Raw genomic sequence first — 13,629 nt, 5'->3', positions numbered from 1 at the left:
TTTTTTGTTGTTGTTTATGTTCGTTCAGTTATGTAGTAATTATAATAATTATAAGAATTACCAACCAATTGTACTCTATTTCAGAAGTGTCTTGTCGGATCACACACCCCGAGGGGGACGTGATAGGCGCACCACTTGAATTTTGCCCGTATTTACATTACCTTTAGGTTAACAGATTTGATTGACTTGCGTTATTTTACTTGGCTTCTTGTGCCACTTTTGGCTAATTTGCGAAGATGTGGATGAATGATGATGTGATGAAATTGATGAATGGGCACTCGCAAACATCCATGCCCAGGCTAGGATTCGAACCCGGGACCCGTGGCATCGTAGCGCGATGTGATAACCACTCCGCTGCGGGGGCCGGCACATTATCTTTAGGATGTTTTCAACAAAAGAAATACAGATATATTGGGAACACTCTAGGGAAGAATGTAATTTATTTTCATTTGTTTATAAAAATATTAGGGCCTCCCCCATGGCGCAGTGGTAGCGTCATTGCCTTGTAATCAAGGGGTCCCGGGTTCGATACCCGGTGGAGGCACAAGTGGTTCGGATCCCACTTTAAACTGTAGGTCCAGTCCCGATTAGCCTTACTGTGCATAAAGTGGACTTAAAACACCAAATCAAATCAAATCAAATCAAGTTTATAAAAATATTAACAGTTGAAAAATCAAGTAAATAAAGAGGTGGTGGGCCTGACAACCTCCCTCTCCCCCTCGGGTAATCTAGGGTTAATACGTACACTTTATCGTAAATAAATTGTACAACTTTAAACAAAACTACGAGTTGATGTGGAAAGGGGAAAAAACAGCTCGCAATAAAGGATATTTCAACGTTCGTGACCAAGAATTGGAGCCCGATGGCTAAGAAGTAATATAATAGGCAAGAGCACTTTTCACCACTCTTTGAAACGGCTACTTACATCAAGCTGTTTACAGCCCCCCCTCCCCCAACCCCTCCATCAAAAGATCTTGATACATGATCACAGTGTATGTTTTCCTCTTTTCTTCTTCTTCCTCTTCCAGGCCACTTTTCTCAGTTACAGTTTATGTACTTATTGGGCGATCGTGGTTTTAATTACAGGTTGTTCCGTTCATGGAGGTCCGTCCCGACCATGAAGAGGCCCGCCCGCCCACTCTTAAAGGCACCTCTGGCCAGCCAAAGCGACTAGTTCATTAACCATGTAAATCCGATGCACCCATAAATAATGATTTATAACCTTCTTGCTTAGGAGGGAATGAAGGTAAGGGATCTTTCTAACGCGGCAGATTGCCTTCTTTTCTTCTCTCTTCTTTTTTCTGTGTCGTAAATCAAAAGATTCATGTCCGAGATAAAATTGAGGAGAACATCGGAAGGAAAAAGAATCTGCCCTCCCTTTGTCTTTCCTGGTCGTTGAGTTGAGTATATATATGATGTGGCCCAAGAAGGGGTTATCGCATAAACATTCAAATATTTACTATTTATAGATTGCTATTTCTATTAAAAATTTTCCGCCCGATTACAGCCTGATATAAGCAGTGTTTCCAAGTACGGGGGAAAGGAACCAGGAATTCATTGATTGACTTCGTTTATTTTACTTCGCCTTTCTGCCACTTTTGGCTAATTGCGAAGATGAGGATGAGTGATGATACTGTCTGGCTGCCTTAGCCGAGACCATGGACGGAAGTGCGCATGCGCCAACCATACGTGTTCAGTGGCTATATAGGGGTGACGGCACTTTGGCCAGGAAGCGGGTTCCTTGAAAATCGTCTGCTGTGGAAACAACAATGAAGTTTCAGCGCAGTAATATCGCCGCCAAAATACATAGAGAGGTGTTTACGAATTATGTAAGGGTTCAGAACGAAATTAAAGCCATCCGTATACTATATCAGCAAACAGAACATATCAGGGCGGGAATTAATCATCACGTCATATTAGTAGATAAACTTGTTTGTAAACCAGTAGCTTTGTTTTAGATCATTCAATTAAATTGATATCCTTAGTAAATATTATAATTAGCACAAATGTATACAGCATTAATCAGGATAGTATTCACTAATAATAGTGTTATTGTATATAGTATTATCAATATAAATGTAGTAACTGAATGGTTTGTGACATTTTCTAGTATAACGAGGGCGATTTGTAGAATGTCTAACAGGGGACCAAAACGTCCCAATTTTCTTTATTTCACTTCGAAACGGTTTCTTGTGAATTGTATGAGCCATGTCAAATCACAAACCCAACACAGCAAGCGGTAATAAACACAAGCGAAATACCACACGGTAGTTTGGCTAGTGCTTGCTTCTCCCTGCTTCCCCTCTCGCGTTTGGAATCGTCCTTTCGAGGTAGTTTCGTCTTCCTTGGCCGGACTGTATGAAGAAATTGATGCATGGACACTCACAAAGAACCCAGGCCGGAATTCGAACATGGAACACCTGGCATCGTAGCACTCCGATGAACCAGGAATGTTATCACGATAAATCTTACTTATACACTGTTTGGAAGTAACTAGTCACTTTAACGCAGTTACAAGTAACAGCTATTTTTTTAAGGAATTCTAATTGTAACTAGCTACTTTTAAAAAGTAAGAGCTACTTTTTTGTAACATAAGTAACGTTATCAACAGTTACTTTACGACACTTCAAATTCTTGACGTGACAATTTTTAATATGGAGGAAGAGCTAAAGTTGGCAACTCTGTTTCCAACAATGTGCCTGCTCTGGATGCTAAGGTGAAATATATTTTCGTGGAATCGCCTAGGGTAGGCAAGAAAAGTAGGCTTAATTGCAAGCAAAATTTCGAACACCCACGCTTTATTGCAATTCGCTATTTGCAGTTGCGTTAAGTCTTCACAGTTTTAGGTGGGTTGGTCCATTCATTTAGAGCAGGGTATTTGCGTAAAATAAACGAATGACCATTCAAATAAAGCTGACTCCTTGTTCCATGTTTTTTTAATGTTGCAATAATATAAATATTAGAACTTATGTATCAGAATCATAATAAAACACATGTGCCTCTTCATATATGTTTTTATAACAATTAATGATCACTGGTTGTGTGTAATTTGTTTGCAAAAGAACAATCCAGCAGAAAGTAACTTTCCGAACACTGACATGCAGTATTTGTTGGTCCTAGTACACTCCCGTTCACATGAAGTGGCAAACTTTGTAGGGTTGAACACTTGACGAATGTGGCACTTTATCTGAGCATGAGTGTACGAAGAATAGTCAGCACAACATATAGTCATTCTTATATTCAGTAGTTTTAACAATATTTTGCTTTCAACTCTTCAGTCACACAGTTGACGTTTCCAATTTTGTCTAATTACAGTGACATGATTTGTCGATATACTTATCTAGTTTAGGACTCTCATAGTCCCTAGTATGGATCCAGTATTACGTTCCTCTTTTATCTTTTAGATGCAGTGACGTCATAAGTTTCCACCATGAGAACGCAGGAACTCTGAAGAAGTTGTAAAGGTATCTATACTTTGTTTCTTTTATTATGATACTAGCTGATTTCCCGGCCTTGCCCGGGTATTTATTTTTCCCCAATCTTCTATTACACAGGACAATAATGAATTCTAACTATAGTGTAAAATGTAACTAATTTTATTTACAGGTATTTAAAAGTATAAGTACAGTACACAAATTGTAAAGTAAAATATTTTACAAATTCACTATAATATTAATTTAACTCAAAACTTGATTATAAACAACATTTTTAGTTTCACCTCCAGGGTCAAGAATAAATAAATTGAACGGCATTGGGAGTGTCACTATTCATCTTAGCGACCCCGAAAACTATGGATTCCACAATAATATCGGTCGTTTTCGATTATTTTTACATGTCACCCCTTCCCACCCCCGTCCCTATGGGTGTCTTACCCCCACAGTATTTCATTCCAGATTGCACGTGATATGTGTACCAAGTTTGATTGAAATTGCTCCAGGCGTTCGAGAGTTATGCCGGAACAAACATACACAGATACATCAATTATTTATATATATATATATAAATGGATGTATGTATGTTTGTTCCGGCATATATATATATATATATATATATATATATATATATATACGGCATACATACATACATATATATATATATATATATATATATATAATATAGATTTAGAGCAAATTTTGAAAATGAAAAAGAGTTGAAGGAACAAGAATTGTGCAAAAATTACATATCAGAAGTGGGGAATATAAGGATTCTTAAGGCAATCCGAATTTGCATAATAATTTTAATTTCTCTTATTGAAGGTCGCTTTTCTGCCTCAGTGGACTAATCGCGACGATGAAGATGAATGATCGTGAGATGAACTTGATGAAGGGAACGCTCATGTCTTGAACTGTCGGTAGCGAGAGCGTGAGTAAACCCGTCAACCACTAAACGTGGTACGCTTCCGAGGCAGTTATTCAAATTGATTCATGCTTGTTACAACCGAAAGATTCAGTATCTGTAGGAACACTATTAGGTCATGTCGTTCTCTCAATTGATATATGGCATGAACAAAACTCTCCGATTTCTCTAAAACAGTGACGGTATCCGTTGAATGTTAGTATTATAATGCTGTATGGTAGCTTTGGAATGGCATCCCAAGCTCCCTCGCCTTCTGGGACCAACGTATTCAATGCAAATACGTGCCTAGAGGGAGAATCAACAGAAGAATGGGTTGGACGGCTATAAATTTTCCTGAAAATGCGGAAAGATTTTCCTGGACAGACCAAACAAACCATTCCCTAGACGGATTTTCAAGACGTCCTCAGAAACGGTAAGATCCCGAGCCCGGAGCGATCAACCGGTTGTCTCTAAGCTAATCCAACTGCTTTGGAGGAACTTGGCAACGGTTTCTATGTAATTGGGTGCGGGTGAATTCTAAAAGCTCTCCAGTAACTCAACTCAACCATTCTAGAGCTCTTCAGTCCAAGATGGCCCTGGGAAGGGATGCTTTATTGATGAAATTGTTCGGTGTCTTTCGCGCGTGCAAAAATAGTCCCAGCACAATCGTTGTATTGGTCGCGGTTGTACAGTGACGTGCGAGGAGCGAGTATGCGAATTTCGCTTTCAGAATTTTGGAAAGCGCCAGATTACAATTTCGTTGTTAGCCATGCTTTTTCTTCTTGTTGCGGTGGTCTAGTAGGGCGTCTGATTGCCATGCGGGAGACACAGGTTCGGTTCCCGGGATGACTGATCTAAGGTCGGAATTTTTCCGGCCTTGTCCCCGCATAAAGCGGCTCTGGGGGCAACCCTGCGGGGTAAACGAGGCCGGAGCGTGATGCTGATCACATCACCTCCAAAAATGACCGAGATCGAGAATGTGTGGGGCCCTACGCCCCCATCCCCTAAATGTGCCTTCATGGCACGGTGCTATATGCACGGGGAACTTTACTTTTTACATTTACTTGGCAAATCCTATATTTTATTGAAGAAAAGTTGTCAGAAGATTGGATTTTGACGCCTGTCATGTTGAACTTGAACATCTTTCGCCCAGTGTTTAACCTGAGAACGGACTGTGTGTAGGCTACTACGGCGCAGGCTTTATCATAAAATGCCATAGTTTCATTTGTCGTTCCTTGAGTAATTAGCGGGGTGTAAGGGGTACCTTCCACGTAGGCGCCCAAAAGTCAACCTCACTTCCACGTAGTGCACCCTGGACTAAAGACTAACGAGGCTCTGGCGACTGGCCCCATGGCCAGTATAATTTTGTTTGTGTTGTCCTGTGTTTTGTCCTTATTTGTGCTGAGTGTTCTTTGCAGCCTCGGCTTTTAACAACATCCAGAACATTTTAATCTTTTATGATTTTAATTAAGCAACGTTAGAGTTGTTACGTGTAACGGTAAGGGGCTGGACCCCGTATAGTGTGACGGGTGCAAAATAGCCTTAGTGCTGACGCACCCAAAAATTTTAAAATCAAATCAAATCAAATCGAGTAATTGGCCACTTGCGTCACACGTTCTTCTTCTATTACCAAATCACAACTATTGTCAGCATTTTGCCTACAATGGTTACTTCACCAACCACGAATATCTCATGTATACTACCCTTAAACTAGAGTGACACCTTGACTATCGAGTGTGATATGGTATGTAAGAATCGACTAATTGTTGGTGGGGGGGGGGGGGGCTGTTCATTGCCAAAAATTTTCCGGTGGCGGTGTAGAGAATACGTGGAATGAAATACCATAAGCATCCAGGCTACTTAGGTGGTTCCTCGTCAGTCCACACTAAATACAGCTTCCACTGATGTTAGTATAATTTACAATTAAAAAGAAGACGCTGAATCAGGAAATAGCAATATTAATCTACAAAAACCTTTCTTCAATAACACATGTCCAAATCCCACAAAACAGAAAACGTTCATCTTCGAATCAGCACACGCATATTATCTCTAAATAATTAGCATCTTCTAGCTAAGTCCACTTTATGCACAGTAAGGCTAATTGGGACTGAACCTACAGTTTAAAGTGGGATCCGAACCACTATGTGGGTATCGAACCCGGGACCTCTTGATTACAAGGCGATGACGCTACCACTGCACCATCGGGTAAGCCAGCATCCGGAAAGGAAGTTACAAGTTAGTCAATAATCATTACGTAGAATTACACAATTGCGTCGTAACATGAAAAAAGTATTGCTTTAAAAATTAACATTTTGAATATCGTATTAATCAGGCGGAGGAGTAACAATGACAATTTACTCTTCATTGCTAGTTAAAGACGTTGTCCCTCATGACGTAGCTGAAACGTCGTCGCCTTGCAATCAAGAGGTCTAGGGTTTGATTTCCTGTGGAGGCGCATGGCACAGCGATTCGGATCCGTATCTCATTCTAGAGTGGACAAACTTTTGTCGGTCTCGTCTTGATGTTTTAAATCTCCGTTCTCGGTCTTGTCTCGCTTCGTAACGTACCGAGACCAGAAGAATAAAGATGCTAGTGGATAAAGACAGCGAGCGCTGCCTCTTTTCCAGAGAGTCGAAAGCGAATAAAGCAATCACGCTCATTGCAAAAGCGTAACCAAGGAAACACCTGTACAACGAACCGAAGGAGGGCTTCACTCGAGTCAGCGCCTGATGTTGTGTGTTTTAGACAAACACACGGACGCTGATCTGGTCTGACGAAACGTGGAGGGGAGACATTATTTGGATGCCGCGGCAGCTCTTGTCTTCCTTCTACCTTCATCTGCACCTCCTTTCTTTTTTTTCCTGCTCCAGGTTGTGTACAATCGATAAAAAGACCCCGGTCATAAATATGGAATCGCCGTGACGCGACAAGGAGGGAACCTTTAAGAAAAACTAGATTTGGCGCCGCATTCATTTTGGTCCACTGACTTGCTACATGAAATGGGATGGATCCGAGGGAAATGGAAGGAGGAGACCGTGGCATGGCGGAATGCACAGCTGACGCCGATACAATGTCATACCTCTTGGTTAAAGGTCAACTGGTTCAATTTGTAAATCATCGGGTACGTTGCCGAAGGGAAGATGCAAATTAAACGTTAAGGGAAACCGCATTGTTTCTTCTCGTCCTTTTCGTTAACATCCTCCGTGACGGTGTTTTGTTTCCAGATACCCGAGGAGACATTCGTTAAAACTTGTTACACATCTAATTTTTCTTCTCATCAAGATTCCAATTAGCGTGATGTTGACTCGCATTTTTCGAAAAGTGTGTGTACGTGAAATGTAATATTCTCTTAGCGTACTTGAAATATTTCAAGTATTTCGTTTCTTTATAAAGTTTACTTTGAGGTAACGTGATCCTAAAGGTGTTCTTAACACTACTTCTTAGCGAGTTTATATTACAGCTTTTTGAACACGGCACTAACTTGTCTTTCTCTGCAACGTTTATGTTATTAGGTTTGATTTTTTTGTAAGTCCACTTTATGCACATATCGGGACTGGACCTACAGCTTAAAGTGGGATCTGAACTAATATGTGCCTCTCCGGGTATCGAACCAGGGACCCCTTCATTACAAGTCGACGATGCTACCACTACGCCATCGGGGAGGTCCCCGTTTATATTATTGTGCTGGATAAAACTACAGGACTTCAGTGTTTCGTAATCAGTGGGGAAGAGTTCACATTCAGCGGTTTCCTACCTACCCTACCTGAGGTTTTTTCCAAGCAACTACAAGGAACGTTCTTGAAATCCTCGGGTGTAAAACATGGTAAGTGACATTTTGGCCATTCCTGAGTTTTTTTAAGAAAAAAGATTATTAGAAGCTATACTGTAGATAAATTGTTTTCGTGTTTTGTGTACCACTTTCAGAAGGCTTCACTGAGTCCAATGCAAATTGTATGATATGACAATTTCACTCGAACATTGAAGGATGGCATATTTTACTTTGTAACTCAAAAAGGATCAAAATGTCACTTACCATGTTTTACACCCGAGCTCTTCATTTATTTTACATATTTGTTTCTGCATCTTTAGTCTGTTCGCAACGATGAGAATGGACGATGATCACATGAGATTGTTTAACGGACACTCACAAAAGAACATGCCCACGCCAGGACTCAAACCTTGAAACGTTGGTAGTGAGATATCAAGTCAAACATTCAAATCTCTCGGCATTACTTAGTGGCCTTCCGTGAAGAGAAACTTTCAGTAACAAGTATACTTTCAGCGGATGAATATATGCTGCTCTTGTTGTCTTGTTGCTAATGATGACCTGTAAATGGTGAACATCTCGAAAATGGCTTGAGATATCTTACGAAGGCTTCAGCGAAATTGGTTTGGTGCAAGTAATTGTAACGTGACTTTGACGCTTGAAACAAACATATCAACGTCACGTTACAAGTACTTGAGAACTACTTGACGTATTACAATGTAACAAACGCCATTCTTTATGATTCTTCCCTTCTTTCAATTGCACTAAAAATAATATTATTAGGTTTCCATTTTAAAAAACGTAAGTTTGTGTTGAAAATCGTACTTCCTTACGTAGCTGAAAGTATTGTCCACTAATTTCATGAGCCTCTCTCATACCTTTATATCTGCGAAAGTAGTTTTTCAATATTTATTGTTGTTTACATAATATTTCCAGTGGTAATTTTAGGTGACTCACCCTGTATAATGCTCTGGGTTCGATTCCCGATGATTTAAACTGTAGATTCACTCTCCAAATATCCTATAGTACAGGGAGCTCCACAAAAAACCAGGAAATTTAAGTTATTTGTATTTTATATGTGTTATTTTGTTTTTTTAATGTTTTTCATTGTGAAGATTACTTGTAATGTGATGTGTAATTATTTGTAATGTAATGTGTACCAGGTTGTGTATAGAGATGAAATTTGCACCCAAATGTTCCACGACGTAAACAGAGTATTGGACCAGGATGAATGAATGGACGTGGCAACAGGACGGAGCAACGACCCATACAGCCAGGGACACTGTGGCATGGCTCAGAGCCAATACTCCTGACTTTATCGAACCTAACAACTGGCCGTCAAAAAGTCCAGATCTTAACGTAATGGATTTTTGCATATGGGGTCCACTGTTACACCAAGTTCAAATACAGAGGAGAGGAATCGCAGACACTGACTGCTTAAAAACTGTGTTGACAGAAGCTTGGAACAATATTCCGCTTGAAACTATCCAGAATGCCACTGCAAGTTGGTTCCACCGTCTACGGCGTTGTGTAACAGCCCATGGTAAGCATTTTGAACATTTGAATTGAATATAGCAAAGTGTAACAAAGGTACAGTCATATTAAATGAGCTCAAACAAATTTCGTTTTTTTTGTGGGCACCCAGTAGCATAACATGTAGTTTGACATACTGAATTTGATCATTTTTTTTTAAAAAAAAAGAAGAAAAAAGTCCCCCTTAGTAAGGGTCAACAGATGTTATATGATTTTCTAGAGTATAGGCTAATTAAAATACCACAAGTCCGAGCTTTTTGTGCCCACTTACTCATGAGTCATGAGCGACAAAAGTTTTTTTTGGGGGGGGGGGAGTGGCCCAAGGGTCACCATAACTGGTATATAGGTATTTTTTTCGATATCTCCAGCCGCTTACGATATTTTTGTTAAAAAAGGAAAAACAAAACAGGGCCCTGGTAAAGGTTACAAGAATCCATGCCGAATGTTCGCCAGTATTATCTCGCCTTTAGAGGTCTGGGGATAGACTCCTAGCCAGGGCGTTTGCTCTATCATCTAATAATCATTAACCTGAGGAACTTCCCACATCACGTTGTTGCCTTTTAATGAAGTTGTCCTGGGTTCGCTCTCTTGGAGTGTTCGAACTTCATTTTAAATGTAGGCGCAATCCCGTTTAGCCTAGCTGAGTATTAAGTGGACTTAAAAAGATTTTTTTTGCTGCAAACGTAAGTTAGAAGAATGACAACTAATAGTAAAATTAAACAAATTTGTTTTTGTATTTCAATTAAGAACAATACAAATGTATTTGTAATTTATTTCGGCATCACTTTTACAAAAGAATACAATACTGTTTATTTTCACAAAATCCTCCCATCTTAGAATATTATAAAAAGACTGGAAATATGTTTGAATTTTATCAGTGAAATGAAATTTAAGTGCAAATGAACATTGCTGCATCAAGTAACGAAGAAAATGCAAAATTCCTATGCAGCAGTACAGCCTTTAATGCGAGATCTCGCACATATGTACTGATATCTTGAGCAAATACCACATACATTAAAACCAACCGCTGAAAAAAATAATTGCCCAAGTATTGAAAAGATATACTCTAAGATATATGATTAATATTTTATATTAATGCAGGGAAAATTGTGGCTAATAGTTTTCAGAAAACACAACACTTGGACTATGTTAAAAAATATATGTATATTCCACTTTAACTCCAATAGAGGTACGTCCCTTTCCTTAAAAGTGGGGTACCGTTTCCTTTTCCTTAAAAAGAATGATCACTTACACCGCACAAGGGGGGATCGTTTAGGTTTTGGATATTTCAATGTCGCCACTGACTTTTTCTGCCGATGTCCCTGAACTGCCCTGGTGGAGTCAGTGGTCCGTCAAGCGGCTGGCTGTGTGGTGGGCTGCCTGTTAGGAGGCGGCGCGTACGGGCAGCCCATGAACTGATCCGAGATTCGACCTCCTTCCCTCAGACCACTGAGGAATGCTCCATGCACCGTGGCGGGGTAGTTTCGAATAGTGTGCTCACCTGGAAAAAAAGGAAAACTTATCATAACTGATATATGAGTGAGTGAGAGAGAGAGATGAATTGTTGTCTTGTACGAAAGGGGTAGATTGATGTTAACTTTAGATGCCAGTGTCAAAGGGAGTGCGACAATTGTCAGTAACTCTTCTGTTAACTGACAATTTCCTATAATTTTAGACGTCAAGTAGTGAACGACAGCAATCGAATATTGTCTTATCACTTTACATTCATTTTCTAGCCCTTTAGACTAGTCGCAACGATGAGGATGAATGCTCGGATGAAGGGACATAAAGCAATGCCCAGGCCAGGATTCGAACCGGGATCTTCAGCAACAAGTGACATAATACAGTTAAAGGGAAAATTGATGAAACATTCCTTGGGGTTTAAAAGAAAATCCACATGTGTCCTCGCGCAAATCCTTGTAATACCTTCTAAGAAGGTGAATCTTAACAGCCCCCACCCCTTTCGAGAAGGAGATGATATCATGCAATTACATCACTACTCGCTCACATACAAGAGCAATGTATCTGGCATTAATTGTTGGTAATTCCACTGATTAAATATTTGCTTCATTGAAGGAGGAAAAACCAAATCTGTGTATCAGAGGAGCGGAAAAAGGTTTGGATGGTATTTAGGAGAACAGAATTGCCCGTCAAGAGCTGAAGCAAGGACAAGAAGCAGAAAACAGGGTATGTACTTGTACAAACACATGAGGCGTATTGTCTATACGCAACGAACAAGGATTGTTTGCTTGACACTCCACATCCGATCGAACTTAATGCAGTGAATTCAATGTCGAATCAAGAAACTATACGATTCTTTCATCCTGCTCGACGGAAAAAAGATTCTGGAAAAGAAACTGTGCTTGGGAGTGCATGAAAGAACGATCCTACAGTCGGTATAATGACACTTACGCAAACGTTAACCGCTTTTTTTTTTGTTTGTTCTTTTTCTTTTTTCAAGAGTGTCTCGGTTTCTTTAAGTAATTTCACCTTCTCCTCCTCTTTCTCCATGCTTCGTTGCTATCTTGAGTATATTGTGAAGTATCTTCAGTCGTCAAGTGGAAGAAAAGGCATTCAGGAAGAGGGCTGTCGTGTGCATCCCAGAAGAGGAATAGGCGACTTGTTGACTCCGTTGCCTGAGGGGAAGTGCATGTGATGTGAACATTAGTAAATTCCGGAAAATGTGCACTTCATGTTCGGTTTGGGTTTAATGAAACCGGGAGCAACATATTCAGTATTAAATCCACAACTGTGTGTGTGTTTGTGTGAACCACATATACGTATATATAAAGAAGAGGAAGAGCGAGATTGATGGAGCGTTAAATTGGTTGAAAAAGGAGAGAAAGTTAGGAAGAGTTGGAGGAAAAGCAGGAGAAATAGGAAAGAAAAACGAAGGAGAAAGAAATATATGAAGACAAAGATGGAAAGAAAAGAGGGAGACAGGGGGGTAAAATGAGGGAGAAAGAGGAAACAAAATAAGAGAAGGAAATTGAGAAAAAGGGAGAGAAAGATATAGGGGATCCCACAAGGTAAAGGTACAGGTAAAGAATAAGAGTGAAAGAGATGGTTAGAGACAGAGAGGGAGGACGTGAGGTAGTGAGATAGAGAAGTGGGAGAGCCAAAAGGAGAAACGAAGAACAGGGAAAATAGTTATTTTCTTACCACATTTCCTCTTTCTTTCTCACTCTTTGGTATTAAAGAGAGATGAAGAAGAAGAGGAGGAGGAGACTGGGATAATGAACGTGAAAGGCAGAAAAATAGAAAAACGGATAGAGTGGGGGAGAAACTAAGCAAGACAAAAAAAAGAGTGGGAGGAAAGAGGTGTAGGATGATGATGAAAATGCAAAGTAAGAGAAAGAAAAAAGAACAATGAGTGATGGAAAGGGAGGAGGAGGAAATAGGGATGAAAAAAGGAGAAAGAAAACAGGTTGAGAGTGAGAGTGAAATAAATACACGAGAGAGAGAGAGAGAGAGAGAGAGAGAGAGAGAGAGAGAGAAGGTAGGAAAAGAGGGGGAGAGAGTACTTACAAGAAACCGAGAAGGGGGGAGGAGTAACATAGAAATTAAAGAGAGAATGTAACAAATGTCGAGATAGAACGAAATGTCACAGGAGAGAGTGGAACGAGGGAGGGAGAAATAGAGGGCAAGAAGAAAATGGACCCAAACAGAATGAAGAAAGATACAGCGAAAGTAATGGAGATAACGAGAGAAAGCAGGAACAAGTGAGAAAGAGAAAAACGGTAAAGTGGGGAAAATTGGAAGAGGCATGGACACATACAGAGAGAGAGAGAGAGGGGGAAGGGAGGAGGATTGATTACATAACGAGGTCAGAAAGAGAAAGAAACATGAAATAAATATGGGACGAGAAAGACAAAAAGAGAAGGAAGTGGCGAGAGAGAAGAAAGTATGGAAAAGGAAAGAAGAAAGGAGGGAAAGAGATTGGTGTTCGGAGATGCGAGGGTAATTACAAAAATAAAAAAGAGAGAGAGGGAGAT

At 40.0% G+C, this 13,629-nt stretch overlaps 1 protein-coding gene across 2 annotated transcripts in view; it reads right to left on the bottom strand.

Moving 5' to 3' along the window:
• Positions 1-10,368: 10,368 nt before the first annotated feature.
• The window catches only part of Su(var)3-3 (lysine-specific histone demethylase Su(var)3-3), a 786,450-nt gene continuing 783,189 nt past the window's right edge, over positions 10,369-13,629 (bottom strand). For both annotated transcript variants that reach the window (XM_083123844.1, XM_083123845.1), the window contains one exon: positions 10,369-11,135. In XM_083123844.1, coding sequence (XP_082979970.1) covers positions 10,987-11,135 — 149 coding nt within the window. In that variant the 3' untranslated portion in view covers positions 10,369-10,986. The remainder of the gene's footprint in view (positions 11,136-13,629) is intronic.

The sequence above is a fragment of the Lepisma saccharinum genome, chromosome 6 (genome assembly GCF_977018435.1).
Source record: "Lepisma saccharinum chromosome 6, izLepSacc3.1, whole genome shotgun sequence".
NCBI lineage: Eukaryota > Metazoa > Arthropoda > Insecta > Zygentoma > Lepismatidae > Lepisma > Lepisma saccharinum.
Note: the sequence above shows the minus strand (reverse complement) of the source record. Positions and strands in the feature narration are given on the sequence as shown.